Source organism: Vombatus ursinus, unplaced genomic scaffold (genome assembly GCF_900497805.2).
Source record: "Vombatus ursinus unplaced genomic scaffold, bare-nosed wombat genome assembly UNPS02014812.1, whole genome shotgun sequence".
Taxonomy (NCBI): Eukaryota; Metazoa; Chordata; class Mammalia; order Diprotodontia; family Vombatidae; genus Vombatus; species Vombatus ursinus.
In genome coordinates, this window is record NW_020954590.1 from 39,839,152 (window position 1) to 39,864,287 (window position 25,136).

Consider the following 25,136-nt stretch of genomic DNA (forward strand, 5'->3'; position numbering starts at 1 on the left):
ACTGTCTTAGGGAGGAAGGAGAAAATTTGGAAATAAAATGAATGTTAAAAATTGTCTTTACATGTAATTGGAAAAAAATGAAATGCTATTTAAAAGAAAAAAATAGAAAAGACACAGGGAAAAAATAAAATTCATCTGGTCCCAACAATTTAATTTGGATTTTAGTATCTATAGTTACACCTTCATTTATGAGGCCTCCCTACTTCTTTCTTTTTTTGCCTCTGTGTCAATAGGTTTTGAGAACTGGAGTATCTGCTGATAACACAAATAACTTAAGAGTCACCTTGTATTAACACCCAAGCAACAAAACCAAAAGATTTTTAAAAGGAAAATTAGCATGATTGTCAACTCTTTATTATTTATGCTAAAGACAGGTAATAGAGGTACTGGAAGTTTAAAAAAATCATTTATCCAGACAAGGTTTGGAATAAGTCTATTTATTTTCCCTAATTATGTTTACTTAAAATAAATGCTGGCATAGTGGATAGAAAAGTCTCTTCCTTGGTCTCACAAAAGATCTGGGTTCAAGTGTTGATACACGTACTGTGTGAACCTGGGCAAGTTAAAGTATCCCGCATATTCTCAGATTCGAAGTTGCAAAGAAGGTGCTGCAGGTTCAGTACAAAAAGAAAGTCAATGCTAAAAATAATTTGCCTTTCCCAAGCACCTGCTGCCTGAATAGTCAGGGGAGATAAGGAAATGGTGGGAAGCAGCTACACTCACATGAAAATTCTGTCCCAAGTGATTGGCAAGGTAGATAATAGAGACCTGACAATCCAGGAAGGACTATTAAGTGAGGACATTACTTGAAGACGCAACAACCTAAATTTATCAGAACTCAGACATCCAAATGAGTGCAAAAAGGTCACCTACTTATTCTAATGATGCTACCACCATTTTTGGAACTTCTCTTTAGGAACTGCCCGAGGGTCAATGAGGCACAAAAGAAGAACCTCGGCCTCAATACGTAGAGAAAGTTATACCTTGATTTTGGCCCAAGGTGGGTCATCTACCTTTTTCACTAGATTTGGCCCTTCATGATTTTTGGACATTTCAAAAAACCAAATGCACCTTCAAAGGATGAAGTCTCCCACCCTAAGGACATATGAAAGAATGTAACACAGCTTCTAAAGGCAATACTCAAAGCAGAGTTCCCCAAGTATTTTGAATGGAAGCCTCACTGAAATAATTTTTTTGTACAAGGTGTCAGAAAGCTATCTGGATGTGGAGTCAGAAGGCCTAGCTCTGCTACTTATACTTTGTGTGACCCTGGGCAAATTATGTAACCTCTTGCCTCAGTTTCCTTAACTGTAAACTGAGGGGATTGGACTTGATGACACTGAAGGTCCTTTCTATTTTAAAATCTATGTTCTTGTGACTCTATGATATTGACTGTTGTTAAGGGGACGTGACTCATTTGGATGTATACATTTTGGTGTGCTGGTCCAAATAGTTGTCTCCTGATTTTACAGTCACACCTGACATAGATGACCTGATTCCTCATTTGTCATCACATTTCTTTTAAGCACTCTTTCTGTCCTATATTTAGAGCTAGAAAACTTAACTAATACAATGTCCTCACTTCATAAATGTGAAAGCTAAAGGCTAGAAGTGTGAAGTGATTTGCTCATAGATACACATTTTGTTGTTTAGTTGTTTCAGTTGTGTCTGATTTTCCATGACCCCATTTGGGGTTTTCTTGGCAAAGATACTGGAGAGTGGTTTGCCATTTCCTTCTCCAGCTCACTTTACAGATGAGGAAACTGAGGCGAATTGAGTTAAATGACTTGCCCAGGGTCACACAACCAATCAGTGTCTGAGACCAGATTTGTACTCCAGGCCTGGCACTCTACCCACTGCGCCACCTAGCTACCCTAAATGTACATTTAGCAAATGGCAGAGCTGGAGATTTGAACCCATGTCTTTTTCATTCTAATCTATCACATTTTATCACACCATGCTTATTGTTAATTGTGGTCAATCACTATTTCTATGGCTGCCCTCTCCCACTTATCGCCTTTGAGAGGCTTAAGCAAGGGAAATAGGTCAGCGTCAAACAACAAGGAATTGTAAAAATAGGTGGGGAACTTGCTCCTAATGAAGCTTTGTTCCATTTAGAAAACTTTATAATGTTTGCTGACATTTTAATTTTGTAATTTTTGTTATTATTGCCTTTTTCTATAAATATTTATGCATGAGCAAACACTAGACCCAAGGATATTTTTACTTAACTACTTTTAATGAGTCCTTTATTGGCTGATATATTTGATAATTCTATTGGGTTGACTGCTTTTTTTTTAATAAGCAAAATATTTAAAGGACTAAAGTGACATTTAGACCCAACCCAAAGACAAAGAGGAATAAAGATTTTCAGTCATCAAATATTGAGATGCTACCAGAGAATGCTATAAATTTCCTTGGGAGCATATCAAGATTTTCAAAAGCATTTTTCACAAATTTAACTCTGTGTCCTAGTGTGCACCTCTCTATCTATTCCTGCTTGTGTGTGAAGATGGCCCATGTAAAGTCATGCAGCATCAGACAGACTTTGCTGGGGAGGGTGGGGTGGTGACTATTGAGAAGAAAGCACTTTGCAAAACCTTATGGTATTATTTTTTGTTACAGATCTTAGACAGAGAAAGGTAGCAAGGCCTCTATCCATTGATAGAGTATTGGCCTAAGTGTCAAGAAGACTTAGATTCCTGTCTCTGACATAAATTCGCCATCTGATCATGGCGAGTCAGTTTTACTCAGTGCCTCAGACAAGTCTCTCCAAGGCTATAATTAGCTGGAGAACGAACAGGTGCCAGAAGGCAAAGGGTGAGAGAGTTTCCTATTACTACGAAATCACACCAAGTGCTATTTAAATGTGACTTACTGGTTTTTTTGTTTAATTGTTATTAACATTGAAAACAAAGGTCCGAAGTATTACTACTCTTCTTCTCCCCCACCTCCCAATGTTTCCTGGTGCTATCCACTAGCCGTGTGACTCTGGATAGTCATTTCAACCTTTGTGTGCATTGGTTTCCCCACCTGCAAAATGAGGTGATTGGATGAACTGGTATGAAAGGTACCTTTCAGCCATAACAATCTCTGAGTTATCTCAGCTTATCTGCAAGCACGTGGGCTGTAGGACTGGATTACTTACTGATCTAGCTTTTACTTCTATTCTTGTCCTCCCCCTTTTTTCTTTCCCTTCCCTTTCAGTATTATCAATGCAGTGATGACCCTACTGTCCTTCACCCCGTTACAAATTCTCCTTTAAAAATTCAATTCAGGGGGCAGCTAGGTGGCACAGTGAATAAAGCTCTGGCCTTGGAGTCAGGAGGATCTGAGTTTAAATCCGGCCTCAGACTCTTGACACTTACTAGCTGTGTGACCTTGGGTAAGTCACTTAATCCCATGGTCTCATCAAAAAGCAAAAAACAAAACAAAACAAAACAAAACAACCCCCCCAATTCAATCCAATCCAAAAAATACCTACTCTGTGCTAGCTACTGGAAAAGTCACAAAATTTAAACAAGACACAGTCCTTACCCCCACTAGAGCCTATGATCTGGTAAGCTAATGACACATAAGCACACATAACTATTATATACAATAAAAAAGGCAGCATGACATAGTGGGAAAAAAGCTAGTCTTGAAGTCAAGAAGACCAGGGCTCAAGTTCTGCTCCTGACACCTGCAGGCTGTTTGACCCTGGGCAAGTCTCCTAACTTCTCAGTACCCCAGGCAACTCTCTGAGACTGTAAGTTGTAAAGCAGGCATCTACCTTCATCGGGAAAGGAAGCAACTCACTTCCAGTAACTTATGCAGGTCCAATAAGAAACCAAACAGGGTAATACGGCAGGAATGTGGTAGGAATAGGGAGGATGGGACAGATGGAAGAGATGATACGGAATTAGGATGGGCAGGCCTTCGTGGCTGATTAGATACAAGAAGTGTGAAGAGGAAGAGTCAAAAGTACCAGCAAGAAGACAAATACTTCTTTACAATTTTTCTTTAAACAATAACAAAAAAAGAAATTTTTAGATTCAGGGAACGCTGATCAATAGGCCACATGAGCATTTTTAAGCTGTCAAGGGTAAAAAAATAAAGAGAACACAGAAAAATTGATGGTATCGAGTGAGAAGGTAGGGGAAGATGATGGGAAGAAAGAGCTGGCAACCTACAACAGCAGACTGGTAAGCGTATCTTGATAGATGCGTAAAGCACAATACAAAGTAAGTACTGCTCTATGTTGAGGAACATCACTTTGGATTGGCACAGGATCTGGGTCAATCTTACCCAGAGTTTTTGTAGTCAAGGAGCTCTGTGATTTGAGCTGCTATCAAACCAACCGGCTCATTGAAATTGGTGAAGAGTGCTAGATTTGTGGATTTCTCTTCCTCTGGAAGACCATAAGGTGCTACATGACTTAAATTGCGATTCATAGGATCATAGGATCAGAGATTTAAAGCTGGGAGGATTTCAGAGGCCGTGTAATCCAACCACTCCATTTTAAAAATGAAGAAACCCAGACCCAGAGAGGTTAAGGGACTTGCTGAAAGTTGTACAGGTGGTAAGCAACAGTAAATTCCATTAAAAAATATAGCATAGCCAGTTTCTTTATGGTACACCTCAAGTACAGTTTGGGAAAATATTCAGCAACCCTGAATAGGAGCCTGGCTTTGTCTCCCATTGTTTTAAATGTTCTGCTGGTTTTGACAGTGCTGTATCTTGACTGGAGGCCTATGTTAGGACCTGCAGAAAAAAAAGCAGAACAAACACTACCAGGATCTGTGGCTCTGTCCTGCCTGGATTTCAGAAATAAAGTTGCGGAGCATAGGGCAACTTACACTTGGCCGGTACCCTTTCTGGCTCCTCAAAATTGATCAGAGTAGTGCTGGCTGGTCAGACCTACTGCTCAAGTCAAGTCAAAGTGTCTCCCTTAGAAGGAGATGGACTCCTGGTGACAACAGTAACAACTCATTATTTCAATGGCACTTTAAGATTTACAAAGTGTTTTCTTCACCATATCCCTCTGAGGCAAACAGTACAAATATTATTATGCCCATTTTATAGATGAGGAAACTGAGATTTATAGAGACGGAGTGACTTGCCTTATGGATACTACATGTGGAGTGAGTCCTTGGAAAATCAAAACCAGGTCTTGAATTTCTGATTCTAAATGGTAGTTTTCTTCTTTCTAGAGCAGTGGATCTCAAAGTGTAGTCTAGTTACCCCTGGGGTATCTGAGACCCTTCCTGGGAGTTCATGAGATCAAAACTTTTTATAATAATATTAAGATATCTTAATTTCTAATAAAGCAAATTTGTTATTGAGTTGGCTCAGTCTAATTCTTTGTGACTCCGTTTTAGGGTTTTCTTGGCAAAGATACTGGAGAGGTTTGCCATTTTCTTCTGCAGCTCATTTTATAGATGAGGAACTTATGCAAACAGGGTTAAGTGACTTGCCCAGGGTCACACAGTCAGTAAGTGTCTGAGGCTGGATTTAAACTCATGAAGATGAGTCTTCCTGATTCCAAGCCCAGTGCTCCACCCATTGTACCATCTAGCTGCCCCTAAATAGCAAATATTGATAGACATCACCAGTGGTATGCTGGAGTTGGCTCATACCAGCCTATAAGAATAAATTGTTAAAATTTTACTGTGATCATTTACACCTTGGAAACTGGCAAATAGTACAAATCAGGGCTTAATTTATTGTTTTGTTGATCTCTAAGAAAGTTCCAGAGAAAATTGTGTGTCATGTGTACATGTCCCCCCTAGAAAACTAGCTGTTACACATTTACCAGCACACTGCTGGAAATAATTCACATAAACAAAAGCTTTTTAGGGTTTTCAATAATTTTTAAGAATATAAAGGAGTTCTGTGACCAAGTTTGAGAACCACTGTTCTACACCCCACTAGCCAATAGGACTACTTTTAGTGTGGATGAGATGGGAAAACAAAGATTTGCCTTTCAATAGCACCAATGAAGTATATACATCATGGAAACTCTTTGGAATGGAGATAGACCTGTAATACTTAGGGAACTCCAGATAACAAAATTTCTTCTACCAATTCAGATCAAAATGTGCCATGCAACTTACAGTCATCAATATTTGCATAGAACATTAAGACATTAAGAGATTGGCCCACGGCCACAAAGCCAGTGTGTGTCAGAGATAGCTTTTGAACTTGGAGCTTCCTAAGTCCAAGGCTATCCCTCAAAAACACTTTACACATTACGAAGAGATTTTCAGAGACTGATCTTCATCTTGTGCAGACAGCTAATTTAAGTGCATCGTGAAAAGGAGAATTAGGTGTTCAAAGGGTTAGATGAGGATCTTAGGATCACAGATTTAGAGCTTGAAGTTACCTTAAAACTCACTGAGTCTAACCCTTCACTTTATATAAAAGGAAACCGAGCCCCAGGAGATTAAATTATTTCCCCAGGGTCATAAGCTAGTAAATGTCCATGAACCCTAGATTATAAGTCTATTAAAAAAATCTGTCTGAAATATGAGAGGAAGGCATACTAGGAGCTAACATTCATAATCAGGCTTTAGCTCTATCACCATAGACATTCATCATATAAAGTGTCTTACATGGTGCAGAAATTATGTTGGAATTTTATGACACCTGATAAGCAAGAAACATATGCTTCCAATGTGGAAAATGGATTTAGAGAGACTCTTGACCATTTGTATGAGGTTATCATATTCAAGGTTATGAGGCTTACAAAGCAATTGTGTACCCGAGCCACACATGGTTAAACGTTCCATGAAGAGTTGTTGATACGCTTCTCACTTCTCTTAGGAATGTGTGACTAAGAGTTTAATGAGTGAGCAACAAACTGGCTAATGGAATAACCTTTGCCAGCTTCCTGTTATACGTGGAATGTCCCTTTGCTGTCTTAATTTGCAAGGCTAGTTACCATGATTTTTTAAAAAATCCTACTTTCAAATGTTAAATACTTGAGGAGAAAGGACAGATTTATTTTTGTACAAAGTGCAAGCTCATTAGGAACAAATATATCTCTGAGAATAGCACTGCACTAACTGAGTTAAGGTCCATGGCCCCAGATTTAATTTCATATGTAGGTTAAGAATACATTTATATTCAAGGATGTATTACTATAAAGGGTGAAGTTCTGAGGTCACTGCCTGAATAAATGCCAATTTGGAAAGATTTCCATTTGTGTGTATTTAGTCCAACCAGGTAAACTGAACATTGGCTTCTTTCATAGACTCTTGGAGATTATAATATGTCTTTACATATGTCTTGCTGCTCTTTTTTTTATTAGGAAAAGTAAACACTCTTACATGCTTAAAAATGTGTTAGAGGTTCATGATTGTGATACATTGTCTATATTTCCCAACTCTTTCAATGTGTTGATCTCTTTTGCTGATTTTTTCTCTTTTTCTTCCTTTTTTCCTTTAAAAATATTGCTATATGGGATGACTTTCTTGGAGAGGGGACATGTGATTCTGGGAAAAAATTCTGGTGATGTTAAAAACGAAAGATAGCAATAAAATATATATTTTTCAAATTACAGAAAATTTTCTCTACAAATCTGAAAGGTGACTTGTAAAAGAAGTGCTGTGGTTGAGCCAATAAGTCATTATGGTTGCTATGGAATAGCCACTGATAATGTAAAATGGACCTGGCATTCACCATGACAACCATGTAGGTTATTTTCAGGTACAAGAAAAATTATCATCACAGGGATTGGCTCTGGCTAGACAGCCTTCTATTTGGTAACTAGTTGACCTCTTCAGGTTATAGCTGACTTAAGATAACTGAAGTTGTACATTGATAAATATTTGATTCCAAATTTTGAAAGATTAAGAGTTACTTAATCAAACAGGACTCCTTTGGGAAAGTAAAGGAGTTGGAGAGGGAAAGGATGAAATGTAAGATCAGGTGAAAAAACAAATAACTTCCTGGTAATAAAGGCTGCTTTTCACTTTTAAAAGGTTTTAAACCTTCAGCACTAATCATTGACCCACCTGGACCCAAGAGTACCAAGAGGTGTTAAGCTAAAGACTCTCCTGTTGTTGGCTTCCAAGTAAAACAGGAAATGACTTGCATTCCTTTTGATGAGGAATTGGGGAATTTGGGATGGTAGCCACATTAAACATCCGGAAGGTAGATAATAAAATCCATGAAGGACGGAGAAAGGAGTGGTGTCTAGTCTCAAACGTCCCTCTCAATCTGTACTGTCCTTGAGTTTTACTAGGGTCCCAAACAGCCTAAATCAAAAACTCCCAATCTTTCCCAGCATCTGATATATTTCTTTCAATGTTATAATTTAATATAAAAATGCCCCAAATACCTACATGCTCAAGTAAGAAACATTCATCACAAAAAGGGTAATCGCTCACGTAACAGATAGGGCATGCCAGGTAGCATAGTGAATTACGTTGGATCTGAAGACAGAAAGTCCTGAATTCTAGCCTCAGACACTTACTAGCTCTATCACCCTGGGCAAATCATTAAACCTTTCTTGGCCTCAGTCTACTCATTTGAAAAATGAGCATAATAATAGCACCTTCCTTATAGGATTGCTGTAAGGATGAAATGGGATAATATATATAAAGAAATTTGCAAACCTTAAAGTGCTATATATGAATGCTAGTTATTATTTTTTTCTGAAAATAATGACCTAAAGGAAAGCAACAAGGATAATCAACATTTCTTTGGACTCACATTTTCCAAGATTAATAACATTTCTTAAGATCTCAAGCATTTCTAAATGTGAAACACAGACACAAATAAAAAGCAGACTTTGCAAAACTAACCAGGGATGAAAGCCAAGGCTGCATTAGTTTAATTTGTGCATCATTCAAGAATGACCACTGTCACCCCAAATCAAGAGATTAGCTGCACTGCAGACACTAATGACTGGAAATGCACAAGACAGCCACATATTAGTGAAAACCTAATCTCCAATTAAGAGTTTTTTCCCCTGAATTTTTTTGGTCCAGATAAAGATTGGCTTTGGACTGTTGTCTTTTCTAACTGTGGTCATATTTGATCGCCACTCAGGGGTATGCCCAGCATGCTGGGTCATCGTGGAACAGCTTGACTTCCAGCTTTATTCAGCATTTCCTTTATTATTAGGCTACATCTGAATTCAGGCAGAAGAAATCACTGGGACTAAATTAGTTTGTTGGACTAGATGAGTTTCTTGCTTATCAGGTGTCATAAAATTCCAACATAATTTCTCCATCATGTAAGACACATTTAGAGTTTAAATTTCTCTCTCTCTGTCTCTCTCTCCCTCTCCCTTCCTTCCTTTTTTCTTTCTTTCTTTTTACCTTTGGTGTATCTGAAGGGAAAGGAGAGATATGAAGGATAAAGATGATTTTTCAACAGAATCTGAAGTGTAAACTAGGTATGAAAGAGGCCTGGATACCTCTGGTGAATTAGTCAATCATTCAAAGGCATTTTAATCAAGTATGATAGAAAGTCTGTTTGAAGGAGGAACATGATGACATTGTGGGGCTTGCATAAAACGACTGAGCTAGTTTGGAATCAAGGATTTGAGCTTCTGGTGGCTTAGTGGCAGAAGCAGCTGCTAAGAATGAATTACATGGGGTGGGAAAGAGAGCCTCAGTTTCTCTCTTAATCTTTTTATTCCTCCCCCATAATTTGGGTTAAGGAGGACCTGGTGAATTTCAGAGGGCTGTTTGCTGGCATCCTAGAGGTGTCCCTGATACAGCATCAGCAGGAAGCACTGTCTGCATTGGACAGGGAACCACCTAGACACATTGAAGAAACGAAGATGCAAGATTCTACAAGGAGCCCAGGAGACAAGATGCACCACACCTAAGGGAAATATTTTGAGCGCTAAAGCAAAAGGACTTCCAGGAGCTATCAGTTATCTCCTTTGCCATACCTAATGTAATATTGAACCCACTTTCCCTTGAATTATTTTTGTTCTTGTGGGAGAAAGTATCATAGACTTTTTGGGGGAATGTTCACTGTTCTTACTATACCACCACAGTAAATGTCCCTTTCTAAACACTAATTAGGGCATCTAGATGACACAGTGCATAGAGGACCGGACAACTCATATTCTTGAGTTCAAATCTGGCCTCAGACATTTACTAGCTATATTGGCCTAATCCTGGACAAATCACTTAATCCTCTTTATCTCAGTTTCCTCATTTGTAAAGAAAACCTCAGTCACAAAGAGTTGGATAGAACTGAAAACCCCTCAACAACAACAACAACAACAACAAACAACAAAATAGCAATGAAATAACAGTTCCATTTGCCCGAAAAAAAGAGAAAAAAAATTTTCCCAAGGTCACATGGTACCTTAGTTGGGATTCAAACCACTGCCCCTCATTGCCTTTCATAAACCATTCTGAGATGGCAAAAATCATAAAAGGACTTCGGTTTAGTTTTATTTTTGGCCCAGATTTGGGACTTCAAGATTATAGGTATCTCCACATGTGGAAATTCTATCCTCATGAATATCTTCAACTTGTAGTCTTAGAGAATCACCTGGGGCATAGAAATGTTAAGTGACTGGCTCAGGGTCAAGTACCTCCTATGTGTTCAAAGATGGGCTTAAACCCGGGTCTTCTTGCATCCAAGTCTATTCTCTGGCTGCAATACCAAACCACAACTCATCAAAGTGGTTAGGTGCTTTTTTTTTTTTCTTTCTTTGACCTCGATGTGAATTTATTTCCTTACATTCATGCATTTGTTACATCCCTATGTGGCTCTTTCCTTACCTGTTGCATCCTCCGCAGCATCTCTTTCTTTTGCTGCTCCCAGTCCTCACGCTCTTTGTCTAATCGGTCAAGAAGTTCCACTTTTTCCCTTTTCCAGTTTTTCTCATTGTGATGGACTTGCCAGCGTAGCTCCATCACCAAGCTATGACTTTCTGCAAGTAGCTTCTTGAGCTCCTCTCTCTCCCTTCGGAAAGCTCCCTTTAAATCAAAGGAGGGAGACACTTCTCCCGGATTTCTCTCAGAATTCTTTCCTTCCAGCTGTCAAAAAGACAAAGGGTAAAACAACAGTCACCCAGCCAGATTTGCCATTTGTATCATTTCTTGCACAATGCTGATTTGTACATTCTCTGTTTCTTTTCACAAAGACTTGTGACTCCATTACTGTTAATTATATATTAGTCTGAACCAAGAGACAGCAGGTTGAATAATGATAACTCGTGGTGCTTTGAGATTTTTGGACTATTTTATAAACATTGTCTAATTGAGATTAGTACCACAGGTATTCTTATCTCCATTTTATAAATGAAGAAACTGAGGCTCAGCCATAAAAGATATGCCCATGGTCACAAGCCAGTATCAGAGATGGCATCTTTCCTAACTTAAGCTCCAGTGTTCTTTCCACCACAGCACACTTGGGTATTGTAATGTAGGCAGCCAAGTGTGTTGTTTATTGTTGTTCAGTTGTTTCTGTCATGTCTGACTCTTTGTGACCTTGTTTGGGGTTTTCTTGGCAAAGATACTGGAATGGTTTGCCATTTCCTCCTCCAGCTTATTTTTACAGAAGAGAAAATTGAGGCAAACAAGGTGAAGTGACTTGCTCAGGATAAAAGCGAGTAAGTGTCTGAGGCTGGATTTGAACTCAGATCCTCCTGTCTCTAGGCCACCTAGCTGCCCCAAATGTAACAGGCTCTAGTTTGAGATGCCTAGTGTTAAGGGGCTCAAACCTTAGGCTATCTTGTGATAGAGGAAGAAAATATCTACCCATTTCTAGAACTATAGGATATAATACTAGATGGCACCTTATGGCTCATCTAGTCCAACATCTTCATTTTACATATGAAAAAACTGAGGCCCCAAATGATGAAATGTTTTTTCCAAGTCATACAGATAGCACAGCGGGACTTTCAACCCAAGGTTCCTGACTCCAAATCCAGTGCTCTTCCTATTTCACCATACTGCCTCTCAAAGACCATCACATCACTGACAACATATTTAGACCCAAGGTGTGAACTATACAAGAAATATTTTTCTTTTTGAACAATAAACCACATTAGATTAGGGCCAATTTTTCAGGTGACTAGACAGAGGACCCTCTGGGAGACTAGATTTTACGGACAGTGTTCATTTAGGTTTGCATTATCCATCATTGTCCTTTCCCTAATGGGAATTGTACCCATGGAAAATAATGGTGTCAGGTAAGATCCTGATGAATGAAGGGAGAAGCCAGGAGACCCAGGACAGGGTATCAAATTTTACCTAAATAAAAATGCTGATGTAAAAATGGGAAGAGATCAAATTAGGAACAGAAAGGGGAGAAAAAACCTACTATTACAAGTCAGAACCCATCCACTCCAGCCAGCCATGTTCTTGCCATCTTCCTTACTGCTATACCCTCCATGCCACCTGGCCTTCAGGATCATGAACTGGGTGACTTAATCCATTGGCTTTGGTACTCTCATCCTGGGGTCTAGTTGTACTATTTGGTGATTGAGTGAGGACAAACTGACTGATCTCCCTGTATCCAAATGCTTCTAGACCAGATCATACTTCATATCCCATAAAGCTGAACTCGTCAGATATCTTCTTGACACCTAGAATGCTTCTGCACATTCTGCCCTTCCCGCACACACCTCCCCTTTCCACTGTTTGTTCTGGAAACCATATTCAAATTAATACTACTAATACTAGTTAATATTTATAGCACCTACTATGTGCCAGGCACCATGTTAAGTACTTTATAAACTTACTCTCATTTGCTCTAACTAACCATTGCTTCTGGAAAGATAAGGTCTATCAATTTCCCAATGGATCCACTCAACATTCTTATGACCCCTTGGACCAAAACACCCTTCCCCAATATGTTGTTTCCTTTAAATAGAATAGAAGTTTTTTGAGGGCAGGAACTGCTTTTGTTTTTGTATTTATATCACTTAGCACCGTGCTCAACAAATTATAAATATTTGATAAATGTTTTTCATTCATGCATTCAGATGTTAGAAAATGTGCAAAATAACCAAGGAAATTCCCAAACCAAAATCTTCCTGACAGCCCTTGTCTAAGGTGAAAACATCATATTTTAAATCCCTTTTGGAAATACTAAACCATTTGTAGACTTCTGCCAGCCTAATGATTTAAATTCTATGCCTTTTTTCATTCCTCTACTTTGAACTGGATGTTCAGTGGACAAAACTTCTTTCAATATCCACACATCCTCTAGGTAACTATAAAATGTTGTCCCTCATCCTCCCTGGTCCTTCCCGCCCCCCCCCCCTTTCCTTCCCCTTTAACTCCCTCAGTGACTGATATCGATTGGGATATTTTACAGACAAGTAGTATATCAATGTTAAATGGCTGGCTCCAGGCTACTCAGTAAACAATAATGGCATTAGAAATGGGAAATGGAACCCATTACTATTAGCTGGTCATTTTGTCCCAAGGATTGAGCCACTTCACAAATCAGATTCTATGATTTGCTTAAAGGTAAAGAGTAATACACTGATTCCTAGTTCCTGGAAAGGGGGAGAGGGAATATCAAGTAGTTACTTAATTGAATCTTCCATGCATAAGCTATAATATTCTTAAAGGTCTCCTGGGAAGAAAAACACAAAATCTCCCTTGGAGTTGTATATTACAGCTATAATGCCGTTGGTGGGTATATCAGTCTCTTCTCAGAAGAGATGAAGAGTCTTTGATCACAGTTCCTGCGTAATTGCTTTTTTCCTAATAGCAACTGAACGTTAGCCATGGTTCTTACACAAGCTGATTGTGTGACCCTGGGCAAATCACTTAATACCTCAGTGACGCAGGGAGCAAAGACAATAAATTGCAGATGAGTTGCTGAATTTCATTGGGAGGAGGTATTTCCTCATGGGTGAAATCACAGGTCCTGAAAGGAAGGTGAGAAGATAGGAGGGGAGAGGAAAGAACAGGAGAGGAGAGAAGGAGGGGAGGAGATAAGACAAGAAGAGAAGAGAGGAGAGGAGAGGAGGAAAGAATAGGAGAGAAGGTAAGGAGGGGGAGGAGAGGAAAGGAAAGGAGAGAGGAGGAAAGAAGAAGAGAGGAGGGGGGAGGAGAGAAGAAGAAGGGAGAGGAACAGAGAGGACAGGAGAAGAGGATTAAAATAGTACCTGAATTAAACACAGAGGATTTAGAGTTGGCAGGGAACTTGGAAAAAAATCCTTCAAAAATGTAAGACCGAGGAGATATCAGCATGGGAGAGGAATGTCTATGCAGACAAGGAAATCTGGGGAATTGTGATCTGCTTTGGAAGTCAGGGTAGCTATGCACATAGCACTGTATATACCTGCTCCAGGCGGCTTTTCAGCTCTGCCCACTCCACCTCCCAGGCAGCCTTGTCCTTGGCATACTGTTGTTGCAGTCCAAGGCGATCCCGTTCATCTTCCCTCATCTCCAAGTGGAAATCATCCAGCAGAGTCTTAAGGGAATTTATGAGATTCCGATTTTCCACCGCCTGTAGGAACATGAATCAAATCTCCATCATTTACTTTTTCTTAGCAATCTTTAGACTAGGAAGGAAGAGAAAGAATCATTCAATCCAATTCAAAAGTAAAGGCTCCTGGAAAGATTGGATTTAACTTAAGATGGAAGAAAAGTTTGTATAATGCTTCCTCCTGTGATATGGTACGAATCACCTGTTATTTGACATGTTATTTGTTATCCAGCTTAGTCTGGGTAGAGGATGTTTGGTAGAGGTTTGACTAATGAGGAGCCATTTTGAAAAAGGGAAATTATAAGAGAGGGTTGTCAATTGCCAATGAGAAAGTCAAACTGAGTTACAGAGCTTTGGATCACCCAAGCCTCCTAGAGGCATGGGGAAATAAGAAATCTGGGGTACACAAGCGTGTTAAGCCAGATCCCTTTGCAGAAAAGATTGGATGAAGATGGTAGGAGGCCACAGGTGGTTTCAATATTTTTCTAAAACTGCCAAATCAGGGAGTCTATGTGAAAATCTAAGAGAATATAGACAGCATTGATGCAAAGGAATCTGAAAAGGACCATGCCATTGAAAAGAAGTCAGGGGTTCCAAGCTTCTGAAGAAATTGGGCTGCCGCTCTAGGGCCCCTACACAGTCATCCTAAATGTGGAAGCCCTGGATTCAGGAAGCCCTGAAAGGTGTGCTGTGGGGTAAAGATAGACATATGGACCAACACTGTCACAACCAGATGGCTCCTGAGTGGCATTGTGGTTACATGATGCAGGGTCCGTATGCTTCCTTGGATAAGTGAGTTTATGGGGTCTAGCATTGGGTTAAATTTCAGCATGTGAAGGGTTGCACACCTTCTTTTAGGATAGGAACCAGATCTTTGACATCATCTAGGGGACTCCCAGACTAGGAAATGGCCCCCACCAAAACAAGTCAGTACCTCTTCTTCAATTTCTAGTCTTAGAAAGTTGCCTAGAGCATGGAAGGGTGAAGCAATTTGCCCAGGGTCACACAACCAGGGGTAGAACTTATTGGTAGCCGCTCCAGACACAGACTGAAAAGCTTCCATGTGTTCTTAGATGAAATAGGAAGTTGGGCCCTAATGATGATAGCAGTAGAACTTTATTTAGTCAAGTGGTAGGATTTCCACATTATGAGGCACAAGGTGGTACAGTGGATGGAGTGCTAGATATAGAACCAAGTTACTTAACTGTTATCTGCCTCAGTTTCCTCATCTGTAAAATGAGGATAATAATGGAACCTATGTTCCAGGGTTGTAAGGACAACATTAGATAATGTTTATAAAGTGCTCTGCAAACCTTAAAGTAATACATAAATGCTAGTTATTATTATGGTCCTTTGGCTGAAGAGTAAGTACTGCTTGGTATTATATATGTGGTATTAATTGGAATGGTGCTTTAATGTACTTAGGCACATTGGGGCATGGGCAATGAACCTAAATTCATTGTCTTCTGTCTAACATTAATCATAACATTCATCATAGCACAAAACAAGTCCTCAACTGAGCGCCAGTAAGGGCTATAATGAGAACAAAATATTACCTCCTCCCTCCAAGAGGACTAGTTATTATCAGTCATGGTTTATAGCATTCAGTCTGGGAAGAAACCACAATGCAAAATGAAGACTGATTTTGTGTTGCTAAACCCAGAGAAAGAATGATCGTCAGGTTTTCATGTCCTCGCTCTTCCAGATTTGCTATCTGTCCTTAGTAAAGCCACAATTCTGTTCTCCAGCTTCTCTTTTTCTTTCCCTTTTCCCCTAACATGGAGATAATGATATGAGCCACCTCATGGGAAAACCAAGGGAACAAAAATCAATTCTATCTCTTCCCCCTTCAGCATAATACTTATTGGACCATGATACAAATGCTTTGTAACAATGGTGGCATCTCTGGGCAAACTCTATATGGTATTAGAATTTATTATGTTATAATTTGGATTTTTTTTAAAACCTCAAGAGAAGCAGCATGGTGGTATAGTAGATAGAAGACATCAGAATCTGGATGACCTATGTTCCAGTCCTGCCTCTGATACATATTTTCTGTGTGATCTTGGAGAAGCAATTCAACACCTTGGTGCTCTAAGTAACTTTCTAACACTAGAAAGAGAATTGCCAATCTGTGTTGGTAGAAGGAATTTTCACATTGAGAAAATCTACACCAATGAAAACACAAGTCCAGATCAAAAAGATCAATTCTTTGAAACAATTCATATCAAGTCATGAATCAAACTTAAAATCTCCTGACAATATAAGTTTCCTTTTGTTTCATAGCTTTCTTAAGTTCCTACCACCATTTCAGGCTATGTCCCCATGGACTTTCTCAAGGACAGTTTCAGTTCCCATGCCATTCATCCAATGCCAAAAACAGTGCTTGGAATTTTATCCTTTCCCATTCAGAGTCATTTCTCTTGAGTAGAACTCGGAGTAATTACAACATTAGCACCCTTGATTGATGTTAATGCTAACTTATCTTACCCATCCCAGGGCAGTTGAATGGGATCACATTTGGCTCCTGAAACACATAATAAATATCATGTGTCTTAGGAAGGAAAAGTGGATGAGAAGATATCTAATGAACTGATATTTCTGTGGTGCAAAGCAGAGCTATTCTTCAATATCATTCCTGCCTAATGGCCTCAATTTTTTTTTCTAAGTAAAATAGAAGGCAAATTTCTTAACTGAGAAGCTGGGGTGATGGTAAAGTTTGAGAAGAGATTAAAAGATTTTGGAATAGCCACTGTGGTAAGTGGGACATTAAGTCAATTAGGGAAGTATGAAGAGTTTGTCTTGCTACAGATTTGTAGTGGATTTGGTCAGCATGATTTGTAATTTTCTCCACATTCTTTTAGCAGCACATGAATGGGAAAAAAGTGGGAATAATTCAAGACTGAGGCTTGTTGTCAGGGCAAGATTGGGGGAAGGGACTTGAATAAGACAATTATGACAGACACTTTCAGCAACCCTCCGTATATTTGGTCTCTTAATATTAATAATTTCAGGGTTGAACAAAATGAACATTGTTGCTACTTATTTCAAAGAGTATTGTAGGATTTTGATATCTGCATGGGAGCCACCTTGTTGTAGGAGAACCTTGAAGGGGTCTTTTGCTCTACCAAATCAAATGCTTTTTTGTATGCATAAAAATATGCATAGTAAAACAGAACAAAACAAATAAAACAAAAAACACAAAGACCATTCCTGCCTAAAGAGGAGACTAAGCAAATATGTATGATATGTGAGATCAGATCTCCATTAAATAGCCAACTGGTCAGAAACCAAACCATAATTTGGTTATAGTACAATTGACAATTTGGGGTTTGACTTTAAAGTCACAATACACAGGCCTACTGTTAGCTACAGATTCACTAAAAGGCAATTACGACATATGGGTTATGTGATATTTTTCTACTAACTCAGCTTGTAATGTATAAAGCAAATGTGTTTTGGAGCATACAAAGTCCAGGTACTCTGCATATATTTCCTATTTAATGGAAAACATGGGTAGGGAAGCAAATATTTTGTCTAAGCTAATCCAAAGCAATCTCCTGCAGTGTTCATTAAAAATATTAGCTCTACCGGCAGGGGAGCTGAGACGTGATTAGTTGCCGTGGCTCAGCTCCTTAAGTGAGATTAGCTCGAAGTGCAGCATGAGAACACCATACAACGTCTAATAAGAATGAGCATTTTACTGTCCTTACCACTGCTGCCACTTTAATTGAGATGAATTATGGAAGGAATGATTGTTTCCTTGTAACTTATTTTCTTTGCAGACTCTTTAGCAGTGAAAGAGATGCTGTTAAGGCTGGATATGAAAATCTAATATATGATAGAGGTTTACTGAGGTCACATATTCATGTACAAGTTGGCATACAAGGCTCACACAATTATGAGTTCATCACCCCAATATGTTACCTTAGTATATTTCTCACTGAGAGTTTCCTGAAGGAAACAGATGGAAATCCATTAAAATTGCAGAGTGTAGATGCCAAATAAGAAAAATAAACATTAACCCACCAGTCCAATAACTACAAGAAATTAAGACAAGACTGATATAAATCAGGTACTGGAAAATAAGTTTTTGTTTTTCTTTAAAAACCTTATGCTGTATTTCCAAGAGTTTAACAGTGTTATGTTGAGGGAAAGGGGCATGATCACTTTAACAATAGAAATGTGTCTGGAAAGAAAGTCTGTAAAGCTGTAGGGAAGTTACTGCATTGTATAATAGGGAACTTAAATACCACAAATTAGGTATTTGGGTGCAAATTAAGAAAAACTAGACTCTAGTTTCAAGGACCAAAGAGTTAAGACTAAGGACAGCATACAGGTGGTGAAACTCTTCTCCAACTGGAAAAAGGCAAGGATTTGTAATGGTGACATGAAAATGCAGTTTTAATTTAAAAATTGGCTCTAATCATTGTTCTTTTCTTCTTTGGGCTTCTGTCAAACCACATGAAGCAGGAAGGGACTTACTTAAGAAAAGATAAGGGGGCATTGTATGGTCAGATAACAAAATATTGAGTGACAACCAACTGAAAGACTCTCTCTCTCTCTCTCTCTCTCTCTCTCTCTCTCTCTCTCTCTCTCTCTCTCTCTCTCTCTCTCTCTCTTTCTCCCTCAGATAAAGTCTGAAGGAAAAACATCAGGAGTTTGATATGTGGTGAACTTGCTAAAAGTCCCAGAACTAGAGACAAACTTTGGACAAACCAAGAAAGGATTAGGGTGGATTAGATAAGTAAACTCTACTTCTGTTTGAAAATAGATTTGGGATTAGTCTAAATAATGATCAATCGCAGACAAAGGTAAGTGAGAAAGGTGACTAATTGCACCACAAATATTTGTACTGCTTGAAATCTTGTGCAAAATCTTGTGTACTACAATGGAGAGACTGAGAAAGCCCAGAAACCAGCACATCTAGAAAACATATGATCTCCTTGCCATGTGGAGAGGCAGGGAAGCCAGTGGCAACACTGGTTGGAGAGTGCAGCTTCATTTATAAAATATTACAAAGAAGCAGTACATGCAATTATGAGCAGTATTACCTCACACAATAGTAAAAAAAAATAATTGAGAAGCAAAAAAGCTTGCAGAGAGCTTGGCACAAGACATCAGGTGAATCAAACCATCTGGAAAGCATTTAAAGGTGGGTTGGGAAGTAACAAAAAGATGTGATATGAAACATCTCTCTAACATTTTCATGGCAACCTGTTCTCATCATTGACAATACTGAAAACATTGCCCTTGGTTTTCACCACTTCAGTACCTGATGTAAGGAGGTGGCAAGAGGAGTTAAGAAAATGCAGTCAGGAAGAAGGGCTGGAATGAATGACTAAAACAGAATTTGTTAAATGCTTAATAATAATGATGATGATGGTAACTTTAAGGTTTGCAAAGCACTTCACAAACATCACCTGATTTTATTCTCCCTAGGAGGTTCCATTATTATCCACATTTTCCAGGTGAGGAAACTGAGGAAGACAGAAGTTAAGTGACTTGCCTAAGGTCACACAGCTAGTAAATGGCTTGAGGTCAACTTAAATGAAAGTTAAACCTCTTTCACTGCACCACATGGCTGCCTACCTACCAAATACTATGCTAAGTACTGGAGATACGAATATAAAAATGAGCCTTTGGAACTAGCCAAATACATACAGGTGAAATCTGTACTGAGAGTGACAGTGATCCAATTTTAAAAGTGCTCAAGGATCAGTTTTCAGAGAAAGAAAGATTAAAAGAATGAAAAAATCATATATAATACCATTAGCAATAAAAGGCAACCAAGGGAACATTAACAATTATGAATTCACATCTTTATAAAATCTCTAAGAATTATATATAATATACGTATGTATGTATATATATATATATTTATATTTATATGATATCCTTGATGAAGGCATGGAAAGGAGATGTTGCAGTTATCTTTAGACAGGTGGTTTTCTTCAGACAACCATATCTTTATTGTTATAAACTGAGAGGAATAAAGAATAGACAACCACACTTGCAAAACAAAGTGGATGAGGAACATAAGCCAACTAGTTTATGACATGCAGCTGGATGGAAAAGCAAATGAGTTAATTCATCAGCATATATATCTTAGACTGTTGCACAGGGATAATCAATTCAGCCTGGAATTGAAGAGGAGGAAGAAATGGGGAGGTATCACATCTGAGAAACTGAAGTGCTTTCATTGACTCCTGAATCAGATTGGTATTGGTAAGTATCCAAGCTGCTTATTGTCCCCTACCCCCCCCCCCAAATAAAGATTACCAACGTTATCCTGATGATGCTATACCATTAAATTGCAGGTAACCCAAAGGACAGAGGAAAGATACATGGTGTTTGTAAGTAAGTTATTGTTCAGGTGTCTGACCCTCCATGACCCCATTTGGGGTTTTCTTGGCAAAGATACTAGAGTGGTTTGCCATTTCCTTCTTTAGCTCATTTTGCAAATAAGGAACTAAGACACATAAGGTGGAATTACTTGCCCAGGGTCACATGGCTGGTAAGTGTCTGAAGCCAGATTTGAACTCAGAGAGAAGAGTCTTCCTGGTTCCTAGCCCCGTGCTCTATCCACTATGCCACCTAGCTATCCAAGTAAGCTATGGAATATTGTCAATAATGACTTGAATATACAAGATGTGGATTAAAAAGTATTATCAAGGTTGGATTATCTGTGTATTATCTGTGTATAACCAGAAAAGTGGGTCAGTCATGTGGTGAGTGAGGCAGACAGAATAAGGAGGCATAATAAGGAGGCAGCTAAAGTATTACACTGGTATTCACAAAATATTAAAAGAACCAGAAGAAAGCCTTTAACACACAGGAGAGAACCTCTATAAAGGATTTTAAATGACTGGGATCCACATAGGATGAGAAGGTATACATGAGTTGCTATGCACACTAATGGATGGATTATCCATGCTGATGTCGTTATGAAAAAAAGGAAGCTTTCTATTAAAGTGGGTATCCTACATAAACATAGTATCTTTTAAGATTTCTACTGGGTTGCTTTTAATAAAGGATTATAGAGGCTGCACAGTATGGTGGAAAGGGTACTGGGCTGGTAATCAGGAAACAGCTTTAATTCTTGGTTCCAACACTTAAGAACATCTTGGAGCTTCAGTTTACTTATCTATAAAACTGGAATAGCAGTCCTTGAACCACCTACCTCACAGGATTGTTGTGGGAAAAATCTTTTTTAAAGTATTATGTTAATATGAACTATTATTTTTGATATGTAAAGCATATGTTGACCAGGAAAGCATAGTATTCTCTCTCAATTAGGTAAGCACCTCTACAGGAATATGGACTGCTAGGTAGCAAAGTGGTTAGAGCACCAGGCATAGAGTCAGGATGGCCTGAGTTCAATTCCGGCCTCAGACACCTAATAGCTTAAGTCACTTAACCCAGTTTTCCTCAGTTTCCTCATCTGTAAAATCAGTTGAAAAAGGAAATGGCAAAACACTAAAGTGTTTTTGTCAAGAAAGCCCCATATGGAATCACAAAGAGTTAGACACGACTAAATAACAACATTTTCAGGAAGCCTAGCCATTCATATCACAAGGTACTACTATTTACCTGGCATTAGAGTACCTAAATGACAGAAACAATATTTGATAAGGGTGGGTGAATGAATGGCCACGCCTTTAAAGTAATGTCAGATGTCAAATAGCTTACTAAGAATTATATAATACCTTTGTTTCTCCTTTCTAATAGCTTTTCATTTGGTTTTTATGTGCATTGATGTTGCTGGAGAAACTTGTCTGTGCCTGCTTAAGACATACTTATACTGGGAATAAAAATGGAATGGAATGGAAAAGTATTTATTAAGCACTTACTATGTGCTAAGCAATGTCCTAAGCATTAAGCTATTTCTATAACCTACTGCAATGGGAAATGGTAGTAGGAAGAAGTACTGAGGTGGTACAGGTATATAGAATAATAGAAGCAAAAGATTAGGGTTCAAAAGGAATCGTAGGGATCCTCTACTCCAAACACAGCATTTTATAAATAAGGAAACTGAGGCCCAGAGATGTAAAATTATTTGCTTCAAGTTACGCAGGTACTCAACAGGCAGAACTAGGTTTCACTTAAAAAGAAGGTAAAACTTTTTGACATGTAATGATTATTGAAAACTACTTCCAAGGCTTCCTTAAGATAGATTGAAAGATTGATACATAGGACATTTACTATGAGCATATTATGTCAGGTATATAGTAATGTGTAAATGAAATTTCTGGCCTCCAAAGACATGATAAATGCTGCCATCTCTTATAATCAACTGTGAGAATTCCAAAGGTGAGGCAAAACAAAAATAAAAGTCCAGACATGATGCTCAGCCCCATTTCACTATTCTGCATATCATCTTTTTTTTTTTTTTTGGTTAGGCAATGGGGTTAAGTGACTTGCCCAGGGTCACACAGCTAGTGTTATGTGTCTGAGGCCGGATTTTCTGCATATCATCTTGACTGCTTTTCCAGTTATGGCCAAAGAAGGCCCACATCTGCCTTTAAGCTTTAAACATTCTACTGAACACAAATCTCTGTATAAATGTTCCCTGGCTAATAATAGTATTCATCTGAGCAAGAGACAAGTCTCATAGCTAAGAATGCTCTCATACAAACAGCTGTTGCTTACAGTAGATTTCATATATCTATTTCCTTCAAATCCACATTAATGATGTCATGCGCACATGAGCAGCTAAGCCAATCTCACCTCTGATTTAGATGACACTACCATAAGCCTTCATTATTAAAATTCAAGTTGTACTCAATGGATCCCATACCACTAAACACACCTGCATCTTCATCACATACTATGTGCAGCAGACCCACGTATGCCTGACTATTCAGAAGAAAAGGGATTGTTTGGGTCTAGGGGAAGGAAGATGAAGGGGATGTTAAATATGCTGTTGTGATGAAGTTATGACTACCCAATTTTTTGTGTCTTTCTACTACATTTTTATGGCTATTATGTGCAAATCTAAGCTAGCTTATTTCTCTATTTCTTCTTAACAAATAGATCTGAATGTGACCCAGAGGAGTAACCATCGTATTCTTAAATGCAGCAGGCTAATGCCTTAGCAGTCATTAAAAATTGCTACTTGGGCTAACAAACTCATTATTCAGAAGCCCTTACATCTCAGAAAAGAATGGAAAATATTAGCAGATAGTAAAATATCATTAGCAAATGGAGTAACATGTCATTGCCTAACTAGATCATGGCTGGAAAAATCATTTCCTGACCTAAAGCCTCTCTGTGGATATCAACATTGTGAGGTATCTTCTATTTTACCCTTTTAACCAAATGTTTTATTTTTTGAGTTAAACAATTTTGGCATTAAACTCAGCTAAGTATTTATAGAAAACAGCTATTGTGTTGTAGAAAATGGATTTCTGCAGTGGGGGAGGGAAAAGCATTTGGGAGGCAAATAAGCCAAACAAAAATGTACTTCTTTACTGGGGCCAAGAATCTTGCTTTTCCCCCCACTCCTCAATTGGCAAAAAGTCAAGTGTCTGATGGCAAACTCTTTACTCCCCTAACTCAAGGAGGTTCCCTGCTGAGTGGGGGGCTGGAGTTAGAAGCAGCTGTTACAGTGTCATATACACAGGGAGTGCCCAGTAAATCTTGGAAACTGTGGGGTTGGACTCAGGCCCAAGGTGACCACATCCATCAATATTCACCCAGCCAAGCCCAGCCCAGCCCAGCCCAGCCCAGCCCAGAATACAGAAATCTCTGGTCTCTAGATAAGTTGAAACTTTGTTGGGCCTATGGAGAAGCAGACTATGAAAACAGGGATAAAGAAGACCAGAAAAAAACAAAAGACCTTATTAAAGGGTCAGTATTAGGTGAATAACCAGTTTTACTCTGAATACTTGAGGTGTCTTCTAGATACTACATTTCTATTCCAGAGTCCATATGGTACCAGTGGTACAATTTAGAGTGTTAGTTTGGGACTGCTGTGCTACATTTTTATGGTATTTGGCAGCATTGGTAATTATTTTAAAATTACAAAATTAAAATCACACTGTTCTTTATGCTGGCTTTAATGAAAACATACGCCTCACATCAAAGATTTGTATTTTTGGCACGACTTTTCAGATGGCCCAAAGGAAAACCTGAAGTGTTTTTTACATATCTGGGCATTTTTTTTTCCTTCTGTATCTTTTTTTTTTCTATTTGGTCAGGATCTCAGGCAATGATGCTGTCAATGCTAAGTCAGATGGTTATCAGATACCGGGGTTATGTATGTCTGGGCCAAGTACCATCTCCAAAAGTGAAATTCACACTTGCCAGCTTGCCAAAATGACAGCCCAGTGTGATCCCCTGACTCTTCGTCAGTAGCACACATATCTTAAATGATTTTTTTTTCCAGTAGTGGTGATAACTTTACATTGGGCAATCAATTCTCTTTACTCAGCTCCTATTGAGAACTAGAGCACACATTTCTAAGGCAGCTGACCAGTTTCATGGAGGGAGTGTGTGCCTAGGCAAGCCAGACCATTTTACTAGGCTCCAACCCATGTACTTGGCCTCAAAGAACATGGAGGCAGCTAAGTGGTGCAGTGGATACAGTGGCCGAACCTGAAGTCAGAAAGGTCTGAGTTCGAATCTGACCTTGGATACTTACTTGCAATGTAACCCTGGGCAAGTCACTTAACTGCTGTCTGCCTCAGGTTCCTCAGTTGTAAAATGAGGGTAATGATAGCACCTAC

The 25,136-nt window shown here is 38.8% G+C and overlaps 1 protein-coding gene across 1 annotated transcript in view; it reads right to left on the reverse strand.

The window, feature by feature from the left end:
• The window catches only part of LOC114054192 (microtubule cross-linking factor 1-like), a 171,616-nt gene that overhangs the window by 23,840 nt on the left and 122,640 nt on the right, over positions 1-25,136 (reverse strand). Inside the window, exons 10-11 of the mRNA XM_027877355.1 lie at positions 14,260-14,427; positions 10,737-10,994 (exon numbers count right to left, since the gene is read on the reverse strand). Coding sequence (XP_027733156.1) covers positions 10,737-10,994; positions 14,260-14,427 — 426 coding nt within the window. The remainder of the gene's footprint in view (positions 1-10,736; positions 10,995-14,259; positions 14,428-25,136) is intronic.